The 20,992-nt window shown below is 46.5% G+C and overlaps 1 protein-coding gene across 3 annotated transcripts in view; it reads right to left on the bottom strand.

Annotated features, from left to right (window-relative positions):
* DMPK (DM1 protein kinase) overlaps positions 1–20,992 on the bottom strand; it is a 1,011,012-nt gene that overhangs the window by 486,189 nt on the left and 503,831 nt on the right. For all 3 annotated transcript variants that reach the window (XM_078660914.1, XM_078660912.1, XM_078660913.1), the window contains exon 4: positions 6,010–6,105. In XM_078660914.1, coding sequence (XP_078517040.1) covers positions 6,010–6,105 — 96 coding nt within the window. The remainder of the gene's footprint in view (positions 1–6,009; positions 6,106–20,992) is intronic.

Raw genomic sequence — 20,992 nt, 5'->3', positions numbered from 1 at the left:
ATTAGCTGAGATCAACCAAGAAATGGCTGATCACCATGAATACCTCCTGAACCAGAAAACAACCAAACTGCAGAAAGATATCGCAAAATTTGAGAAGGAGAAAGTTTATCCATACTTGAAGGAGGGCTTCAAGAACAAAAAGTCAGGCTACTCCTCGGATGAAAACTCAGACAATAATAGCCGACGAGGCTCCACTAGCAGTGACTCAAGTGGAGGATATAATCCAAAGAACAAACGGGGTTCACAACACCCCAATTGGCAACCAGGGTACCACCAAGGACCAGTGTTCCATGGGCCCCCACACATGGCACCCCCGTGGCAATACCCTTTCTACCAACAGGGTCCACCACAATTTTTCCCTTCAAACCCGCCTCCTTTTCAAGGCAGAGGTTGGGGCAGAGGAAGAGGGCGAAAGCGAGGCGGACAGAAAGGGGTCCAGTGGCAAGACCAGCCAACACCACAGACCACAGTAGAAACCAGGAGTACTACCAGGGGGAGAAGAGTCTGACGGTGAACCTCTCTAAAAGAGTCCTGACCCCCGCGGAGAATAAAGTGTTAGAAAAGGGACTTGGCTTCGTCCCCACTCCCATTCCTGATAATTTTCAAGAAATAATCGAAATTAAACAACTTTTCAGAAAGATACGCTTGCGAGCTTTCTTTGATGACAAACCAGAACCAGACAATCCAGATACAGGACTACGGAAACCCTCCACTTTCACCCCCACTGATGGGATGGTCCCCCCGGAGATTCTGGCTTTTGAGAGAGCGGTTTTAACCAGCCTTACAAAGAAACCACAATGCAACCAATTCAATAACCTGACCAAAGCAGAGAGACAGGCCTCCCATGCCTTAGGTAATGACAACACGATCGTCATTAAACAAGCGGACAAAGGGGGCGCCACAGTCATCCAAGATTATGATGAATATGACCTGGAATGTAGACGACAACTATCTAACAGTACCCATTATAGACCCCTCACCTTAGACCCTACCAAACGCCTGACAACTACCATCATGAGTCTTGTGATAGAGGGAGAAACCAATGAATGGCTATCAAAGAAGGAAGCAGAATTCCTCATCACCACCGAACCAGTAACGCCCTATTTCTACACACTGCCTAAAATCCACAAGGGGGTTACCCCGGTGCCAGGCAGGCCCATCGTTTCCGGAATAGGATCCCTACTGGAACCACTGTCCCAATTTTGCGACGTCTTCCTGCAACCTATAGTTAAGAAAATTCCTTCTTTTCTTCAGGATACCAGAGTCGTCCTGCGCCTGATTGATGATATGGATGGGAGGGAAAATGTTGATCTCATACTGACATTGGATGTAGAAGCCCTCTACACAAACATCCCTCAGCAAGCCACATTAGAGGCAGTAGAGTCTGCTTTGAGGTCGGAGGAATGGACATCACCCACCCCCATCTCATTTATTATGGCTCTAGCAAGTATAGCTCTGACAGAGAACTTCTTCAGGTATGAATCACAACTGTACCACCAGATCCGTGGCACGTCCATGGGTTCTACCTTTGCGCCGAGCCTGGCATGCATATACATGGCCACCTTTGAGGAACACTTCATCTACCCCGCTGACATCAACCCATTCCTCGAACACCTGACCCTATGGCGTCGCTATATCGACGACATTTTGATCTTCTGGAAGGGGGACCGGACAAGTTGTGAGGCATTTTGCTCATGGATTAATCTCCAGAACCCGTTTCTCAAATTTACGGGTACCATTTCTGAACAATCACTCCCCTTCCTCGACCTTACCATCAGGTTGGATCCTACAGAGATCACTACCACTCTCTACAGGAAAGAGACCGATAGGAACAGTCTCCTCCTTTACCAGAGCCACCACACCAGGGCCTTGAGGGAGAATCTACCTTTCAGGCAATTCCTGCGGATTCGTAGAAACTGCACGTCAGTGACTGATTACAAACGCGAAGCATCTACCTTACAACATAAGCTCCAGGAGAGGGGCTACCCGACCAGACTCCTCAAACAATCAGTCAAAAGAGCACTTAACAATAATAGAGAAGCCCTCTTGGAGACACATACAAAGCCTGCAGATGATGTCATCACATGTGTAACTACTTACACCAAGAATTCCACCTTCATCAAGAAGATAATTAATTCCCACTGGGGTACTCTAAATTCTGCTGGACTGGACATCTCTCGTCCACGCTTTGCCTTTAAAAGAACTGCCAACCTGAAGGATACCTTGACCCACACTCGACCTAAGAAATCGAGTACTCGCCACCAGAATACGCTTTGGGACTTACCACCAGTGGTCGGCCATTTTAGATGTGGTAACTGCATCGTCTGTCCTCAGTCCATACAAAGCAAAGAAATCATTCTATCAGCATCTTTCACTTGGCACGTAAACAAACATACCAATTGCAACAGCAGCAGATGTATTTACATGCTCACATGCCCCTGCGGGCTCAAATACATAGGTATGACGATGCGCACTGTGAAAATACGCATAATTGAACATAACAGCAATATCCGTTGTGCTAAGACACACACAAGGCTATATGAACATTGCAAAGAAGCTGGCCACTCAGCAGAAAGCATGAAATGGGTGGTCCTAGAATGGCACCCATCCATCAGTCAACAAGCACTACACAGATTGGAACAGAGGTGGGTGCACCGCCTTCAATTAGACACCTGTGGGCTTAATGACTCTGTCCCTTGGAATCAGCTAGCGAGATGATTCTCATGACTCTCCATCAACACTCTACCTAGACCTTGAGGATGCTGAGATTGGACACTACACTATCGAGCAAACAGACAAACCCAACTAGTCCCTTTGCACACTCTGGTTTCCCTACTCCTACCTCACCCCCACCTCACCCAAACTACCACAGCTCCACCATCACTTCAGAGTATGACACATCCGGGGGGCTGATTACCTCCTTGAATAACGCCCACTGGGCGCATTCGGACTACTCGCTCCTTGATGGTCTTGTTAGTTTTGGGACGTCCCCTGACTCCGCTGCTTCCATGTATAATACTACCTCCGGGGATCTCTTCTATGAGGGATGGACCGATATTGAGATCCTACAGTACGTTATAGTGGGACTCTGGGGTCCGATACTTAAGACATCTCCCTCCCCGCTCTAACCAAGCTCATGACTCCTAATCCCTTATGTTAGTGGCACCTTAGTCGACTACAATTCCCATCGACTAACACGAGTGGCACCTGATTGGCCGCCCCGTCAGCAACGTCATCATGGACACGCCCCCAGCCTGGGACTCGAACGCGCTGCATTTAATGGCGGCAGAGTCACAGCACTCCACCGGCTGTTCCGCGTGTAGTTACACGCCTGAGTGTGTGGGGGTAGGTTATGAATGGCGCTGGCCTCGCGCCATTAAGGTAAGCCAAAAGTGTCTTTCACATTATTTTGATGCTGACTATTGACGGACCCCGCATGGAGACCGCACGGGTCCTTGCTGTCCGCTGGGCTGCGGTCATTGGGGACTGCCCCCGCCTGGCCTTGCGGCTCCGCCTGTAGGGTGATTGGCGCCTTCACACGGGCTCCCATACCTACGGCCATTCACACCGCTGGTCCAGCGGTCGACCCCCACGCATTCGCTCGGCACCCGCGGGCGGGGCGGCGGGTCTTGACGGGTGGTATGCCTTACCATGCAATACAGCCTGGCGGGGCAGGACTCCGTGAGGGCTACTGGTCGTCCAGATATTTAGTTCTCCTTGACTCCGATCTGTTTTTGACAAGCTGTCTTGATCCCTTACTCATTAACTCTACAGGTAGTTACCGCTAGCGCAGGTCCCACACGAACAAGCCGCGTGGACTGACACAGGGTTCTGCAATGGTAAGCCCTAGCACATGCTGGTTGTCATCCTTTCCCTCATTGCTTTGAGTCCCTGTCTTCTAATCTGGGGAACACTGGCCATTCATAATAAGTTACTACTTCTTGACCAGAGAGGTTTTGTTGTTACAAAGAAACATACCTCGAGTTAATGATTAGTATTCATAAATGTTCCAAAAAATGTTTTGGGTCATATACTCACGAATGTAATAAAAGTCTCTCTCTCTGCACGAAGTCACATTTGTATTTTTAGCACATAGAGGATCACTGATGCCTGGGTGCTATATTTAAACTTGGGATAATTGCGACGCATAATAATTTAGCGTGTTGACATACAGTGTTTGGTTATCTTTGTTTTATCCCTAGGTCTGACGGTGATGCAGGACTTTTAGCTTGCTCCAGTCATAGACCTTTCAGGTTGTATAAATTATACCCCTTAGCCCACCTCCAGGCACCCAATGAGTTTATGAGCACTATCTGGTCCTGAAGAATTGTCTTTAGGGCATGAAACATGTTGACCACATCTGAGGGTTGAAATGAGGCCATACTAATGTAAATCTTGGTCCTCAATACCCCTCTCTGCACTTCTTAATAAGGTGGCTAGCCACACGAATAAAGGTTACTTTGTGGACTATCCAACCTTTTTTAAACTCACACTTTGCTCACTACCTCACTTTTCTAGGTCCCTCACACGCTAGCAAACCACGGCAAGGAACAAAAGATCTCCATAAAAGTGTAACACTTGTTGTTACCCGTCAGGCATTGCAGCGCCGGCTTGACGTTGGAGCAGGAAGCCGATGATGCAAACAACACCACAAAGGCTGAACGAAACATGTCATCCAGCCTACTAGTTGTGTGAGGCTCCTTAGTTCCGATAAGGAACTTGCTGACTTCCCAGATTGTTAATTTCACAAATTATTTCCGAGAGAGAGACTCTATTACAGGATTATTCCTAGGGGAACTTTGTACACCCTTTTTGTTACACGTGCCTTTCACAGCCACCCCCAGCGCACCCTCATGTTTTTGACAAAGGGAATACTGTCCTTGTCCTCGATTGGCATCTTGGGGGCGGGGGGGGGGGGGTGGCTGCGTATTGATTTTTGCAGATAAACACCCCTAACAAAACTTCGGTTAGTTCTCCCCCTTAAAGTAAAAGAAAGAATCTGTCTATCCACCCACTTGGGTGGCAACTGGGGGGTTTACGGCTAATCTGGACCCAGGTGGGCGTGGAGGGGGGGAGATAGAAAGCCCAGTAGCCACCAGTTAAAATATAACTTTAAAAAAAAACATGGTGTGGGCATAGCCTGCCCAGACATAATGCTGTTCCCCCAACTTATAACAGGCCCAGCGTCTGTAAACGTCCCCTATGGGGACTAATGGGGGGTTACCCCAAAAAATTTCCCGCGAAGGTGCAGAAGGCTGACCATACACCAGGAAAAATGTAATTTAAAAGAAAGGGTGTGGGTAAACTCAAGCAGGCCTCCAACCCCGTATGGGCCTATAAGTCTTTCTGCCTCCATCACCCCTCCCTCTCTGGGAGCACAAACCCACTAGAAACAGGCAAAATATAATTAAAAAAAGGATGGGTTTATCCTGCTCAGGAATCGGGCCGTGCCCCTAACTGGCTCAGACAGCTTTTTACCACCTCCCCCATCCGCCCAATTGGAATTGGATGGGGTTCAATTGATTATACACCTGCTCTAGACTAGTGTGTAACCTGGTGGTCACATTTTTTTTATGTGGTGGTGCTGAGTCATGTTTTCATTTTTCTATGGTTGATAAAAAGACTTCTGCTGAGCTGTGTAACAACAGTATGTGAGATACCATTTGAGGTTTTTGGTATGTCATTGGTATATAAAATACCCCACCTTGTTATTTTTTAATATTTACATTAGCTGTTAATGTTAATTTTTTTTTCACCTATGCACATGTTCCTGAATACCTTCACTGTTTTATGCTGGATATATTTGTCACATTTTGTGTTCTTGTCCAAATTATTTTACTTTTAATGACTTCAATAATGTTATGGTTCAAGCCTGCGTTTTTTGATTGTCCGCAAGTTCTTGGTCACCGTCAGCTATGAGGTGCCAATGGAGCACGAATTGGAAGCAACTCTCTGACAAAGAGCACTGTGAGTGTCACAGGCACACAACCTGCGAGCTGCAGCACCTACCAGGTAGTTCTCATCCTGAAACGCAAAGTGCAGTTGAGTTATCCAGCGCTTGTCTCCATTTACCAGGACATCCCGCTCCTCCCGGAAGCAGGCTACCTGTGAAGAATAAGAGAACGTTATGAGCAAATGGCGGCCGTTTTTAGTCAAAAGGAGATTAAAAAAAAGATGTCATCTTAGTTTACGTCAGCTTGACTTGTTGTGGTCAACATATAATTGAGGTACAAAGCTTACCAAAATGGCAGAGCAACCATTATTGTCAGAAAAGCATCATTCATCAATAATACGATATAAAAATAGTTTTTATGCAGTGTACTGGGCCACTTATTTAAAAAATGTAGTAATTTAAGGTAGTGCTCCATCCATCCACAGGGAAAAAGCCAAAGTTCATCACATGCAATGATCTGGACGAACCAAAGCGGAAATTCGGTCAAGGTGGCAATTCATTAGACTTCGGTGTGACCTGTTGTATTACTGTGTCCCAAGCCATGAGTGCAGTGTCTTATCCCGCCTTCCACTTAAAGCTCCAATAGCCTCATTTTCTGATATCGCCTCTCTCAGTAACGCTGATCTCCAAGACATAATTTTCAGCGTCGTCAGCTCCATGTAATCTCAATCTGAAGTTTAGCTAACAGTAGTGCCAGATCTATGTGTTGGCAGGTCTATGTGTCGGCAGTTCAGTTTATGTTTAGTTCGTGTCTTGAGTCCCTTGAGTCCCAGAAGGCACGTCTCAGGTGTAAGGAGATTACATTTGAACGTCAACGAGGTCAGTGTGTCAGTCCTGGGCAGTCGCACACCATATATAAAAAATGCCGACATCTGGTACGAGTCTGCTATTCCTGTGCGAGGCTTCTGTCAAGAGGATAACTTGTTTGTTGGATTAGTATACTGCCCGTCCTGCCGCGACAAGAAGCCCAGCCGCATTACAGCGGAACCAGTGTTGACGCCTACTGACGCAAGAATACATGGGCATGAAGTGCGTGGTGGAAGTGTTACTGTGCAACTTTCAATGTTGTGTGTGACACTTCACCGACCCACTGACAATCCTTTAGGCCCATCTTTAGGATGGCTCTACGTGCAGACCACATAGAGAATTAAAAAAACGTGATATTGAAAATACAATCTGCTTTTGAGTGTCATATTTTAATATTATAAAAACCTCCGTGCAGTGGTTGGTTCCCATATTTCTGCATAGCTGTAAAAGCCATCAATGTCTCACCTTCTTGTATCTTTGATGGAGAAATATTACATGATGTTTCGTCTCCGCTTCGTTGCTACAGGAAGGACAACCCAAATTGTATGAACCTGCCCACTTATTTGTCAAAGCACGCAACGGGAGCACCCCATGCCTGAACTGCAAATATAACTTCTTGGCAAGGACCGGTTGGATATCATCCAGGGCAGGCTCTAGTCTGTATTGATCTTTTACTTCTAAAAACCTTAAAGAAAGTGAACCAGACATAGACCTCTCCTGTATCTGGGCAAGTTGGCACTCCCTATAGCTCTCTATCAGGACCTTCCTCGATGTTGTAGAGCAGATTTCTTCTGCATTGTTCCACAAGTTGCCCCTGCCCATGGCCACATGAGTGTTCTTAATAAAAGTCAGCCATGGTAGTTTTCCCCCACCCTGTAGGCTCAGTACTTCACTCAGCTCTTCCCCGAATTCAGCCAACTCCGGGGTACTCCATAGACGTTGCCAAAATAAAAGATGTCTAAGAGCGGCTTCATCTGCAATTATTCTAATCCCAAGGTCCCTGAGAAGCGGTGTAAGCGGGGAGTTTTGGGGTAAGACCAACTAATTACCTGGCAAAAGAGTTCTCAATTCTCGATATAGAGCAAGATGGACAGTGATCCCAGATTTCAGCTCCATACAGAGCGGCACACCTGGCTTGGGCTTTATAAATTTCCACTGCCGGGCCAACAAAGTTATAGGTATAGCTCCTATATACCTGTGTCAGTGCCCCCTTGTCTGGGCCAGCTTTAAACTTGCTTTCTTAGTTTGGGCACCCCAGTCCATTTTTTCAGTGAGCGTGATAACAATATATTAAAAAACGTACGCCCTCTCCAGGGGTTTCCCATCTTGGAGAGGATTTGGCCAGGTGCTATTGCTTGCATTAAATACCATGAATTTGGTTTTCTGTAGGTTGATCTCCAGCCCTCTATTTTTAGAAAAAACATAAAAAATATCAAGGTCCCTCTGAATTCCCATGGGTGACTTTGAGAGTAGGACGGTGTCGTCGGCGAACATCATAGCAGTTATTTTACAATTCGCCAGCTTAGGGGCATCAATATCCTTCCCTGCAATCAGCGACTCAACTAAACCATTAATAAAGAGGCAAAAAAGGGTGGGGGCAAGGACACAGCCTTGGGGTACAACTCTTTCTACAGGTATGGAGCAGTGAGTTCACCATTTTTGCCATACCTAATTTGGGGAAAATTGCCCTCATGTAATCATTTCGGCTGGTGGCAAAGGTATGCTGGAACCCCCATATCCAGAAAATTGCCCACAACTTGTCCCTCGGATGGTGAACTTCTCAAGGAGGAAAACAAAATTAGAAAACAACCCACAATAATTGTATTGAACCAGGTCAACTTGGTTATCAAAAATATGTATATAATGATCTAATCACAAGTTCGCAATTTCAACAGTTGCTACAAAGTGAAAAGGTGAAGAAGGTGCTCAAGGTAGTACTCGTGAAGGGATGGAGATATGAAAGTAAAGCTAAAATACAATGTTTACAATATTTACAATGATGAAAGAGACCCGTCTACCAATGTATCAAAAGACTGGTTAAACAACCCGAGTAATGCGATGCCATAAATGTATGATAAGTTCTCAGCTTCTGGGCTGAATGGGTAAGTACAGGTCCGAATGTAAGCAAAGTCAACATTTTCGATCCCAGAAACTAGAGGAAGGTAATTCATCCCTTAGAACGGGTCTTCATCAGGACCATTGGAGGAGCAACCTACAAGGTAGGTAGAAATACCATCAGTAATAGTACAGGGTGATAGGGGGGGGGTGTGACTACAAGGATGTGGCAATAAGGCTCACCTCAGTGGAGCACTGTCTGATAGACATTGGGGTTTAAGTGATGTGGCTAGGTCGCACCAGGTATAAGAAAATGTAGGACGCTGCGGATACAGAAGTAAAATTGGAGAAAGGCACGTCAGTGCCCAGTGGATTGTCAAGGAATAAAGCACAAGGGAAATAGGTCAATACTCATTCAGCCCAGAAGCAGAGAAATTATCATCCATTTATGGCATTGCATTACTTGAGTTATTTAGCCAGTCTTTTGATACATTGTTAGACAGGTCGCTTTCATCATTTCATCATTGTACATATTGTAAACATTGTATTTTATCTTTACTATCACATCTCCATTACATCAAGCGAACTAACTTGAGTACCTTATTCACCTTTTCACTTTGTAGCAACTGTTGAAATTGCGAACTTGTGATTATGTCATTATATACATCTTTTTGATAACCAAGTTGACCTGTTTTCCTCCTCGATAAGTTTGTCGGTCAATTGGTCCACTCTTTGTACGTATGTTGATCCAAAGTACAACACATGAAACAAGGCCGGTTGGTCCAGGCTCCTTGGCTACATCTGATGTAAACTGACTTTTCCAGGACATTCCCAAAACATGCGCTAAGACTTATGCTGTGTTATCCATTATTGGGCAAAGCCTGGCTTAGCAACCAGTGGGTTCCTCTATTGGGGAGCAGGATGTCAAACATGCATGATATCACATGAGAGTTATCAACCAGACAATCTTAATCAATTCCCTTGGCTCATCATACATCCCCGTTGTCAGTCACACCTGAGGGAAGTCAAAATCCTGAAGTCAAACTTGTGCCATGGAATGTCGCAGGGCTACAGACTAAACAAAATAACCTGGAATGTGGGGAATTTATAGATAGCCACCATATCATTTTGTTACAGGAAACATGTGAGATGAGCAGATTTATAGGCCAGGTTATTTCACCTACTTTGTAAATGTCATCCCAGCTACATCTGGGAAAGCCTTAGGAGGCTTAATAATACGGCAGAAAAATTCCACAACTTCAATGTGGAACAATTAGACTCAGGATCAAGGAATATCTTAGGCATTCACCTGAGATTTAACAGCTCTGCAGTACTAAAACAACTAGTTGTGATTGACATCTACAGGATGGTCTAGGATAGTGGGGAATCCTTAACCATACACGCACTCCAAACATTAGTAGAGGGCAGCATACATAATTCCTGGCTCTTGATAATGGCTGGAGACTGTAACACTATATTTGAACCCCTTTTTGAGTTTAAAGAAATATTTTATTAAGCAATAAAGAAGTAAAACAGAAAAAGCAAATACAGCAACAATGCAAAATTCTGTTGGTCAATATATTCTGTAGAAATGGAGAGGAGAAGAAGGAAAAGGAAGAAAATATTTGAACCCCTTGAACCTCTACCAGCCTTAATGACAGATGAGGACGAGGAGTGGGGCATCCCTCAAATTAAAAGTAAACTGGCATTGAAACGGCCAAAAGTCATGAATTAAGTTTTCCACCTTAGTTTAGACCTTCTCTTGAAAGCTGCCAATGGGTGCACTTGATCTGACAATCAACCTCTTTTTACCTTCAAGAGAGGCATGTACAACAATCACATAGATTATATCCTGCTTGATCTAAGACTATGGCACTATGTGATAGATATGGAAGTTGTCGCCCGTGAGGCCAGTGACCATAATTCACTTGTCACTGCTTTTAAACTAGACCTGTTTTCGCAAATCCCCTGCGCAACTTAATGACATCCCCCACAACGCCACTGACTCTTACTAATAATTGCAGGAACATAAAGTGGACCAATATCACCATGGATACTCGGGTTGTTGCAAACGATCTACCAATCATTTGTAGACATTTTTGGAACTTATAATCACCTCGACTCGGATGCAGCCATGTTTAACAGCAAGCATAGGGAGTTCAATCAATCAACTTTATTTCAGTTCAAGGAACCATAAAAGTGGCCAGTGCAAAGGCATTATAAACACATAGGAACATGATAGATACGAATCACAACTCAAGACAATGCGATTATATAAATGAATTACAATCATGATACATTGATTGTCAGAGTGCAACCACAATACTAAGACCAAAACTAAAGGAACAAAAACCTCAGAAGAAAATCCTTGTAAGTGGACTCCGTAAGGAACCGCAATGCCACCCAGACTATCTTTATTATTTTCTAGCTTAGGGAGTTCTTTAGCACCCTTAAAAATTATCTCACAAAGCAGAGCAAAGAAGGACATGTTGCCTCTGCGAGTTGCCCCTTGTTTACCAAGGAGTGTAGAATGGCAAACGGGGGACTAATCAAGGCCATCAATGAAGGCGCAAAAATAGATATATTGAGGGCTACAAAGACCTACATGGGCACACTGATCAACACTAAGGGCCACTAGGAAGAGGGACAGTGGAGCAAAATGCTAGAAGTTCTGGGGAAACGTGATTATAGATCCTTCTGGAAATTAGTGGCAACAAACATCAATGGTGGCTCCACCTCTCCTGACGTGCATGTCCCAGTGGATCTATGGGTTGATCAGTTAAAAGAACTAAACAGCTTGAATGTGACTGTGAGCAAAGGAAACCATTCTCAGGGGGAGGGCATGGGTGACAGTTTAGTGACAGTGACACCTGCCCCCTTTGCCTCAAGCACCCCTTTTTCAGAATTTGTTTTATTTAACTTCTTTTTATTATTTTGCAAAAGAACAGTTCCTTCTCAGCATCTTCCAAACGTTACTGTTACAGACCAGGTGCATCTTAGCAATGCAATTATTTCACAGATCGCCAGTCGCATTACATTAATGATACAGCGGTATAAGAAATAATAACATGCGTCGTGAGAGAGATAGGCATCCCATTCCTACAAGTCCACAATGAAGTTTCCATGCACGTACATGCAGCCTCCCATGTCAGCAAATATAACTAGTATCTAAGCATTTCGAAGTGTCCTTGACAATCAGCGTCAACCAACTACAGTTTGTTGTTTAAGTTGCACAGTCAGTTTATCTCAACACACATCTCACCACCCACCTCCTCTTACATTTCTCTGCACAGTGCATATTGTGCTAACATTCCCCTTCTCTCGGATGGGCTAATAAATAACACTGCAATGGGACCTAAACGTCTCTGGGCCTGGAGGCCACTGGCATTAGCTCCGAATATGTCGAGAGTCGTTCCTGGCACATTATCAAATCTGAGATCCATTCTTTAAACTTAGGCGCCCTACCCCTCCCCCATCGGCACGCCACCCTTCTCTTAGCCATTAGTAGTGCCAGCGCGATAAATTTACGGTGTTCAGGTCGGAGTGGCTTGACATATTCCAGCAGCGCCATCAGCGGTGCAGCCTCTACAGGTGTGTCTATCATTTCACGCAGTGCCTGGAACACTTGCTCCCAGTATTCATGCACAACAGGTCACTTCCATGGTAGATGTAGGAAGTCTGCCCCCACCATACGGCATCTGTCACCATCTCTTAATTTGAACCTATGCATCTTGGCCGGTGTATAGTACATTCTGTGTAAGAATTTATAATGAATTATTCTCAACCTACTGCTACCCGATACTCGCTCGGTTTGCACACAGCTCCACTCCCACTGTTCGTCAGTCAATACGAGCCCTAGCTCCCATCCCATTTCTTACGCGATGGCGGAGGCTCAGGCGCTATTTGTGTGTGTACCGCTCTGTATATTAATGAGACCAATTGTAGGAAGGTGGATACCTGACTATGGTTACCCCAGATTTTTTGCCTTGTGTTTAGTTGGTTTTCGACTTAGTTGGCCTGGAACCCTGCTATTCAGGGCCCCAGGCTATCTGCTCTCTCTTTAAAATGGACTCCATGTACCCTAGGTGCATAACTAAATTGGTATTGGACAGCTTATCAGCCCCTGTAGAGTGTACTATAGGCACCCAGGGCATAGGTGCATCCAAGGCCTACCAGGGGCTGCAGCATATCTTTTGCCACCCCTGGCTGGCCATCCAAACAGACACAACTGGCTGATCACTCAGCTGAGGCAAGGTCGTGTAATCACCCCTTGCTTAGATATAGTATACCTATGTCTAAACCTATATCTGGACACATATGCACCTATAAATCACTCCTATGGCAGGCCTTTACAATCCTGGAGGCAGAGTGCTTGGTTTTATGTGAGATGGTGCTCTAGCATGAGCTGAGCCTGTCTGCAGTGTACAGAACCATTTCCTTACTGCTGTTCCAGGATATTGCCATACCATATACTCTTAAGTGCATTATAATCCTCGCGGTTATTGCTAACTTTGGTTTGGCTTTATCAAAACATGTCGTGTTTGGTGTCATACACTTTGGAATACTACCCCCTCGCCAGTTCTGGGGACGGGGGTAGCATTCCACCCTTCTAGAGGGAGAAGACATGTTACTTTACTTAAAACGCGGTTAATCCTAACCAGAGCCTCAGCATCACAAAATGGATGCTGCTGCCCCGACACAAGTCTGACCTCCTTCTGCTGACCGAAACTTGGCAGGGGAGGCCTGGACAAAGGGTTTCCTGTCACAGGGTGGTGTTACACCACCCCAGACAGGAGATAGTGGATTGGAGCAGAGAGGGTTGAATGAAACTAGACACTGCCTGGGGCACACAAGGTGTCCCATGCAAAATCCAGTCAAACCGGTTCTGGGGCACTCCAGCCCCAGCTCTGGCGCGAAACTGGACAAAGGGAAAGGGGTGTAACCACCCCCTTCCTGGGTCCCACCCATAGGAGGGACCTAGCAGGTAATCCAGCCCCTTGATTTGGAATAAACGTAGGAGCTGTGCTGATGCACATCAGATTATCCTGACTGAAACTTTGATACAGAACTCTGGACCCTTCGACATCCCACTCGACGTAGAAGACTGAAGAATCTCCCTTGTGGTCAAGGAGTGACCACCCTGTGCAAACAGGCACCATCCAGTGCCTCACCGTTTGCTTTGTTGCAGTTCCCACCAAAACTCGAGCAACAGAGATCAACAAGACCAGCTTCCCTTGACTTCTAACAGCCCGATCCACAGTCGAAGCGAATTTGAGACCCGTGGAGGCGACGTGAAGCGTGGAGCCGGCCATCTTGGAAAAACTATGAAGTGCTGACCGTGCAGCTCCCGAGGCTGCCTCGAAGCTGTGCATTGAGGTTTGAGAAGCCCCAGCCCCGAGCAGGTTTTGCACTGAAGCTCTCCCCTCCACACTTACTGAGTGCTGCGTGGGGCCCTTTAGCATTTTCCTGCTTGACACGTTGGTCCGGTTACTTGCCCGTTGGCTAGGGGCCCCAATACCAATGATCCTTTGAATTTACACTGTTAGTCTGGTTGCTCCAGACTGGTTCTCGCTCCCCTGAAAAGGAGTGATCTATCTGACCTTGCTGGTCCGAACAAGAAGCGATCTTCCAATCCTGCGTGGGTTGCACTTGCCAAGGCTTGTTAACTCCGATCCGGAAGCCAACACCGCCGACAGTGAGAGCCTTTTTAGGACAGCTCATGATTCACTCCATGACATCCTCGGTGCCCCAGAGTCCACGTGGCAGCGGAGACAAGCTTCCTGTCAAGCACCTGATTGCGCCCTACATTGCCTGGTTCCTTCCTGGTTCCTTCCTGGTCACTGGCTAGTGACCCAGACTCTGTCCCCTCTGCTTTCAGGTACTCTACATCTTCGATCCACCCTTGGATCACACCGGACTCTTCTCTCCTGGCCGCCTGCAGCATCTTCATCTCCAGGCTCCATAGATCTACACGACGAAACCCGACACGCTTTGGCACCTATGCACCCACTTCCTGTGGGTGAGGTAACTCAGGAACGCAGGTGCTCCTGTAGTGGTTTACACCTCTGGTGTCTAAGTTTAAAGTGTGGTCATTCTAGTCCAGTCGGAAGACTCCTAAAACTGTAACTCGATAACTTTTACGCACCATTGACTTTGCATTGGTGCATGCGTGTGCTTTTAGCGCTGCACCCGATTCCCGCGGGCTACTCCCGTCCTAACTGCTGTTAGTCCAATGTAGTCCCAGTGATTCCCAAGGCCCCAGGCCTTACCACAGTTCGAAAGGTGATACTTATACCACTTTTTTGATATATGGTTTGAGTGGCCTTCGGCCTCATCCATAATTGTGCAACTTTCATATGTTATACTGTGTTTTTGTTTAAACGCTTGTGCTTCTATACTCATAAAGAGTACAGGGGATTATTCTAGTAATAAATACATATATTTTTATAATATATAACTTGTGTGGTGTCTTTTCATTTAATATTACAGGATTGCATATGGTAAAACAGCTTGCTTCACATGCCCTCTTGAGTTAAGCCTTTAGACTGCTTAGTCCATGCTACCATTAGGATAGCTTGTCTTTTAAGGTTGACTTACAACCACCACCATAAGGGATTGTTTGGACTGATACAAGGTGCCCCCAGAATTGGAGACATCATACATCAGGCCAACTTCTCACACCAATCGTGTAGGCTTGTCTCTCTCTAGTATAAGCTATAGTGGAGCTAATACTGGGGGTTCCGCCGGGAACTCAGGAGTGATGGATTTTATCCCGATTCTCAGTCTGAGATATATGAAAGTGTCTAGTGGCATCTTCTGTACTGTTTGGAACATGTGGTCGACGCTATGGAATTGGCCCTCATGATATAGACCCCCCCCAAGTATGCACCAGGGTACGCCTTTGGAAATCCCTAAAGATCCCTTCCTGTAACAACGGCATAGCGGGATGGTAAGTGAGTGGCAGTAAGGGCGAATACATCATAGGCGCCTCCAGTTTAAGTTGTATGCGCTGCCATGCCGCTATGGTACCCGTGAGGGCATTGGCAGTCTTGTCAGCCTTTGGTACTCTTACATACTGTGCTCCCTTTATTGGTGTGGGGTGCGCAAGCCAGTGTTCCGCTGCTACTTGTGGCATGTATTTCTGCTGTTTCACCCCAAACAAGGCGAAGTGGGCCTGAGCACTCAGGAAATGAAGCTCAAAATTTGGTATACCAAATCCTCTCTGCGAATATGGCCTTTTCATCACCTCCCATTGTATTCTGGGCTGTTTACCTCCCCACACCAGCCGCAGCATTTCCGTTCTCAGTAGTATAAACAAATGCGCACCCGGATGAAAGGGGATGTTCATAAATAGATACAGGAGCCGGGGGAGCACCACCATTTTAATCAATGATGCCCGGCCAGCCATTGAGAGCGGCAATGCAACCCAGCGTGTGACATTGTCCATTATTTGGTCCATGGCCGTGCCATAATCAAGTCTCATAAGTTCATCTGTATTTCTGGTAAACCAGATCCCTAGGTATTTCGTGTCGTAGCTGCGGTCAATGGACAAATACACAATTTACTCCAATCTATTTGTATACCTGAAAGCTGCCCAAAAACAATAAATTCCCTTAGTAACTCATTTAAATTTTGCTGTGGGTCTCGGACATATAGAGTGATGTCATCAGCATACATTGAGACCAGTGCCTGGCGCAAGTTACATCATAAGGCCTTGTCATTGTGGTGTTGCCGTAGCCTTGCCGCCAGCGGTTCCGTTGCTATTGCGAAAAGCAATGGGGAAAAGAGGACAGCTTTGCTGCGTCCCTCTAGTGATTTCAAAAGTTTGTGGCGTTTGCCCATTTACAAGGACTTTTGCCACTGGTAAGCAGTATAGCAGTTGGATCAAGGACAAGAAAAGTGGGGGGGAAACCCATGTGCCTCATTACTCCAAGAATATAATCCCATTCAATGGAATCGAACGCTTTGGTGGCGTCCCAAAAAATTGCTGCCATAGGCAGCTCAGGTGCAACATTGTTTAATACGGCAAACAGCATCCTCAGGTTATGGGAAGTGGCCCTACCAGGTACAAACCCCGATTGATCAGGTAATATCAAGTGTTCCATTATGAGGCTCAAGCGCGTCGCTATCAACTTAGCCAGTATTTAGGCATCGCAATTTAAGAGCGATAGCGGCCTGTATGAATCGCAGTAGTTTTGTTCTTTTCCCGGCTTTAGCAATGATAATATGAGTGCTTCCATCATGGAAACTGCCAGCTGTCCGACTTCCAGTGCATCCCCGTACACTTCTCTAAGAATAGGGGCCAGTAGGTCCACCTACGTTTTATAAAATTCAGCCGGGATGCCATCCGTCCCTGTGGCCTTCCCAGATTGCAGACCCATAATGGCCTCACGTACCTCATCAAGTTCAAATGGGGCACATAGAAATGTCCTCTGTACCTCACTCAGCCAGCCCAGCGTTACTTCTCCCAGGAATCCGTCCAAGTCTAGGTCACTCTGCCTGGTTGTGGTGTAAAGTGTTCTGTAATGGCACAGGAATGCGTCAAGTATACTGGCCGTATCTCTATGTATCTCCCCCTCCTGGTCTCCCACTTCCATTAGGGAGCTGCTGCAGCGGGGCCGTCTTACTTTCTGCGACAGTGCCTTTCCAGGCCTATCCCCTTCCCCATATTGTCGGGCCACCCAGTATCTACCCCTAAACTGCGCCTCCATCCGGGCCTCCTCCATATATTCCGTCAGCTTCTCCCTGAAGGATGCTTGTGCTGAAGAGAGTGCCATCATAACTGGCGTATGATCCGAGTAGGACCTTGCCAAGTGTTTCACTGTAACTATTGCCGGAGCTCTCCCTCTAGACACCAAGAAATAATCCAGGCGAGCCCATGAGTGCGCCTGCGCAGTAAAATGTGTACCCTCCCTTGCCTCCGGATGTCCGTGTCTCCACGCATCAGTCAACTGATAGACATCAACAACTTGCTTCAGGGTCGCTAGCGCTTTAGTGTAATGATGTGGAGCGGGGTGGGATCTGTCCAGGCCAGGACAATAAGTCACTTTGAATTCCCCTCCCCAAATGACATATGTGGAGTCTATCTCAAATATTTTAGCCCACAGTGTGTCAAAGAAACCTGCATCATCCGTATTCGGCCCGTAACAACATGCCAACATCACTGACGTGGTACCCAACCTGCCCCATGCAATGCAATACCTGCCCTCCGAATCCCATAGGTTGCCTAACAATAGGAAAGGGACCTGTTTCTTAAACAGGATCGCTGCACCCGTGCATATGTGGAGTAGGAGGAAAATAATCTATGCTCCGCCCACCTGGCGGCAAAGGAGTGTTGTTTCTGACGTGCAAAATGGGTTTCCTTCAGAAAAACCACATGCACATGGTGTCTATCAAGATAAGATAATATATTCCTTCTCTTCCTGGGGTCCCACAGCCCTCTCGAATTCCATGTAAGAATATTCAATGTATCCATGTTCGTGTCAGTCACGTTGGTTTGTCTCTGTGTCACTATGGCCATCCTGGTATCACTCTCCCAGTTCTGTCCCTGCTTACATACATCAAAATGACTCTGCTCTGATGCTGTACTACACTCTTCCCTCCCATCATTTTTCCCCTTACGGGGGAAGCCTCGTCCTCAATTACCGTTACAAACCAAACACCCAAACTTCGTTCCTTCCCACCCCCCTCCTACTGAAGCAACCCAATTTTGCCAGAATCTAACAACCCTCCCCCTCCCCTGTCCCCACTTGTTCCAAACCCCTAGTTAACCCCCTTTACATAGTGCACAATGTACTTTCGTGGGGGAATGCCCTTTGGGGGGCATATCCTGACAGCTACGCAGTTTCTCAGCTTCCCTTGAGCCTCTCTGTGGTGGCATGCCGGGCTCTGTGGGGGGAAGCGGGCCCTGGAACTTAAATAACAAAAACTGGAAATGAGTCAATGTAGAACTGACTTATCTTCATCTGGACAGCCTGGCCTCCGCTACTTACCCGACCATCAAATCTCGCCGCCGGAATCATGACGTTGTTCTGACAAATGTTCCTTACTAATCTTCATTGTCATTATTGTGCTCCTGTTGCTGCGATGCACCTTGGCCTCCCTCACCCCTCGCAGTTCGTTTTGCCGATGGTAGAAAGTCTTCAACCTGTTGCGGGTTAGTGACAAATATTTGCTTCCCCTGATACGTCACTCTGAGTCTCGCTGGGTACAAAAGCGCATAATCTATCTGCGGTACGCGCAGCTTTTTCTTGACATCTAGGAACTTAGGTCTCTCTTCCTGTACCATGGGCGTAAAGTCTGGGTATATGGAAAAGGTATTGCCGTCGTACGTTAGTGTCTGCTTATTTATGGCCCGCCGGAGGGTCACATGGGACGCTGATGCTTGCTGTAAATGGAGGTTCGTTCAGCCTCTTGCTAGGCTGTTGATTTGGCGGGTACTCTTGAATTCAGAGTTATGGATGCTGGATAGATGGACCCCTGTTTGAGGCGGAATATATGATGTATCCGAAATAGTGGATACCTCTGGATTATTATATCAGAATAAATATCCGTGAAGGAATAATTTGTGGCTATTGGAAAAGATTCTTTGAATAAATGGATTAATTTCGTGAGAACATACAAACACAAAACAGAGGGGATCTTATGAAATATCAGAATCATTGTATCTTTTTGAGAAAATTCAATCAGGCAGTACGACCGCACTGGCACCTTCGAACATTGTATGCCCTGAAGAAGTTCAGTTTCCTGAACGAAACGCGTTGGCTGTGATTCATCAAACAATAAAAAGAAGAATACAAAAAATCCAGAAAGAAGGAATTGTATTATTTGGATGAACTATATATAATTGAGCTTAAGGAATATATGCTTTTTTGAGGTTGTGCAACTTTAAATGTTTTGAAGAATTCATTTGACCCTGTGTTAAGGGTGGCTCTCTTTGACAGTGAGAGCTGTTAAAGATTTTGCACACGGAATTGAGTTAAGGGACAAGATATTGGTAAAATATTTCTGTTTATTGGTGCCCAGCAAAAGATTGATCCACTGTCCAGTTCTTTGTGTTTTTTATGCTCAGAGGGCTACGTCGCGGTCTCTATAATTCAGCAATCTCGCAATGATGGGCCGCAGAGTGCTACCAGGCGCCGGACGCGGACCAAGTGTTCTGTGCGCCCGCTCGGCTATTAACTGCGAGGAGAATGCTTCAAATCCTATAGCTGTTAGCAGCATTTTCTCAATGTAGTCCTCCATTCTACCAGTATTGGTCGACTCCGGTATTCCAATAACACGGATGTTTTTTCGTCTGTTTCGGGCCTCCAAATCCTTGTTCTTAGCTGCTATCGTTCGTAGGAGTCTGTCCATTCTTGTCAGCTGCATTGTAGGACTGGCAGCAACATCGTCGGCATTGGATATGCGTCGCTCTGCCTCCTTGATGCGATCTTCATGGCTTTCAAGTTTATGCACAATAGCATCCATTCCGGATGACATACGATCCACCTTGTCCACCACCGTCGCAAATAACTGACGCATTTCCTGCTGGTATGTGCCTCGGTCTCCAGCACATGTGCGTCGTGCACTTGCTTGTTTCCTTTTTTTGCCGAGTCCAAGCTCAGTTTGGGTTGTCTGGTTTCAGTTTTTCCCATTGTTCTGACAGGGCACAGGCACACATATAGACTGTAGGAATCCTTCAACGGGTGCCGTCACACAGTTTCAGTGTGGTGGGGCCTCGAGTGTGTGTGGGCCACCCTTTAATTTGTCTCTCCGTCCCCCCAAGGAGCGGAAGGGCGCACCAGTGTTCTTTCCTGCACGTTCTTCCTAAGTCGCGGCACCGTACAGCATGCCCTTGGTGTCACGCAATCTGCCACTCTCTGGGGTCTCCTTCTCCCCATCAGCCCGGTGCTTCGCTGGTGCTTGGTAGGTCCACTAACGTGGCAAGGCAGTAGGTCAGCCTCTTTTTGCAGCACACAGTTACCGCTTGCACGCAGGCCGCAACGCAGTTCCGCTCTCCTCAGCAGACGCAAATTTCAGGTCAGGGGCCTCTTAGAACCAATCAGCATAATTGTCCTACAATTTGGGGGTATCCCCCATATCCAACACCTTCGCGGGCTCCCAGTACTGCCCCTCTGTAATGCATATGTGGAGGGGGGACTGCTCCACACCCTTCACGTCCACCACAATGCCCTG

The sequence above is a fragment of the Lissotriton helveticus genome, chromosome 9, assembly GCF_964261635.1.
Source record: "Lissotriton helveticus chromosome 9, aLisHel1.1, whole genome shotgun sequence".
NCBI classification, from domain to species: domain Eukaryota; kingdom Metazoa; phylum Chordata; class Amphibia; order Caudata; family Salamandridae; genus Lissotriton; species Lissotriton helveticus.
Note: the sequence above shows the minus strand (reverse complement) of the source record. Positions and strands in the feature narration are given on the sequence as shown.